The 2,233-nt window shown below is 35.8% G+C and overlaps 1 protein-coding gene across 1 annotated transcript; it reads right to left on the bottom strand.

The window, feature by feature from the left end:
* Positions 1–765: 765 nt before the first annotated feature.
* On the bottom strand, positions 766–1,300 carry LOC138034831 (ATP-dependent DNA helicase PIF1-like). The gene has a single exon (XM_068881933.1). It carries the CDS (start codon positions 1,270–1,272, stop codon positions 766–768), a length of 507 nt encoding a protein of 168 aa, XP_068738034.1. The 5' UTR covers positions 1,273–1,300.
* Between the last annotated feature and the right edge of the window lie 933 nt (positions 1,301–2,233).

Genomic DNA, 2,233 nt, shown 5'->3' with positions numbered 1-2,233 from the left:
CTTACATACTGTATTATATTTGAGTTGTTCTTTCGGTAAAGAAAAAGAACTGTAAAATTGGGACACATAGTTGTAGATGTATTCAAAATTATTACAAATTTCATTGCATTTACTTGTGGAAAGTATTCATGTTCCTTAGTTTCTATTGATCTTCTGGTACACAGTGCCAAACTTAAAAATCTATCAGTAGGATGATCTTGCCTGTAGAGAGTAAATGGTAGATGAGATTTTATCAGTATCATTGCTATGAGGTACAAGTTGTGTTTCTGTCAATGCAATTAGATCACTGTTTTTTAAGTGTGCATCATACTTGATATCTAAACTATGTTTTTTGAGCGATTGTATGTTTAATAGACATATAGTGAGCATTGCATTGTCCTTATATTTTTCACTAGTTCCCATGGTTTTTGAGATTTCTCGTAGTCTTTTATATTCTTCATGTACCCGAGGATCTGCTTTCACATGTTTGCTGTTAATTTTTCCTAGAATGTGAATACCATTTAAAGAGGTCGCTCGGCTCAGTGCAACATATACCTGACCATAATTGAATGATCTCTGTTTGACCAACTCAAAACTAATGACGAGACTGTAAGTGACAATCCCTGTACTTTGTGAATGCTAACAGCGTAAGCCAATGTTAAAGGGAATTGCATTCTCTGTATTTCTGGAGAAGAAGGTTTATTTGGATGTATTTTAATTTTTGCTAGGACAGGTTCTCGGGTACAACTCTGTTTTGTCGCACAAAACTGCTAGTACTCTTTTGAATTAAATGTTGCCAGCTTTGGCATCATCAAATTTTACATAGATAATGGTGGGTTTTTTGTTATTTTGATTTACTTCAATTTTAACAACAGTTCCTAGTTGACCATTTATAAGTCTATCTGCAATATCAATGTTGTTGGTTAACATAACTCTAGCAGATTCCTTTATACAGATATTAGCATCAAGTCCACCAGTTTCAGACCTGGGTCTAGCTAAAATTCTGTTAATATCTTGCTGTGATACATTAGGAGGGTACTGATCTGTGGCTTTAAGGTTCAACAACTGTGCAGGTATTTGGTGCAATTTCATTTCATTGTGTCGATTGACTGGATTATTTTCAGCCCAGATGTGAAGAGCATCTGATGGGTAATTAACATCTGATGGATCTATAGATCTAGATTGGATGCACTTGATATCTTCTTCAGTTTGAGTTGCTGTACGGAACCTATTCAGAAGTTCAGAAAATGGTTGGTCATCCTTCTGCCTCATGATATCAACAAGCTCTATCATTGTGAATAGGTGCCATGGGTGGCACAAGTTAAACACATCATTTTTGTAATTTGCAAAAACAGGTTTCCTGCGTATTGGTGGTAGTTGATACATGTCACCAATAGCAAGAATGCTAATGCCTGCAAACAGGTGAACATTTGATGTGCCAACAATTTCTTTTAGTCTTTGGTGGATATGTAGCAAAGTAGTGTTAGCAACCATAGAGATTTCATCTATTATGATTAACTTGAGGTCAGCTAGTAACATTCTCATCTGTGTTTTCTTTTGGTCAGACATTGCGAGTAAATTATCACCTGTTTCTTTGGGAATTGCTAAAGCAGTGTTTATTGTTGTCCCATCTATGTTAATAGCAGCAACTCAGTAGGTGCCATTAAAAGAACTGTAGGTAATTCAGGATTCATCGGAGGATGTCTAAGGTCTTTGTGACAGTGTGGTAGATTGTTTGGATCAAGTGACTTTTACCAGCACCTGCTCCACCAGTTATAAATAAATGTATTGGTTTTACTTCTTCAGGTTTTCGACTATTCATGTTTTCATTTTACTTCTACACCAGGTGAGAATTATATCATAAGCATAGCGCTGTTTTTTGTTCAATGATCTAACACACTCCCGTAGCTTATCATCACTAATTTCTGTTGGCTGGTTGTATGTTATCATTCCAAGGTTTGAATGATTCTCAGTTTCTGATGATGAAACAAGATGTGTAGGTAATTGTTCATTAAATGATTCGTTTGGTGCTGAATCATCTTGCTCTTCAGATTGTAAATCTGCATTTTCCTGGTCATTATAGAATCATAGCTGGAGTGGATATTGCCCTGGTTATTTCGAAGAAAATCAAGTGCTTCTGTAACAGCATCAGCATCAGGCTCAAAATTCTCTCTGTTTCGTTCCACTACAGCTTGTACTTCATGCTCATAGAATTTAGAAGCATATGTTTGATCACTTCCTAAAAGACTTGTTT

This window comes from Montipora capricornis, unplaced genomic scaffold (genome assembly GCF_036669925.1).
Source record: "Montipora capricornis isolate CH-2021 unplaced genomic scaffold, ASM3666992v2 scaffold_23, whole genome shotgun sequence".
Classification (NCBI taxonomy): Eukaryota; Metazoa; Cnidaria; class Anthozoa; order Scleractinia; family Acroporidae; genus Montipora; species Montipora capricornis.
The sequence above is the reverse complement of the archived record's forward strand: the minus strand, read 5'-3'. Positions and strand labels throughout refer to the sequence as shown.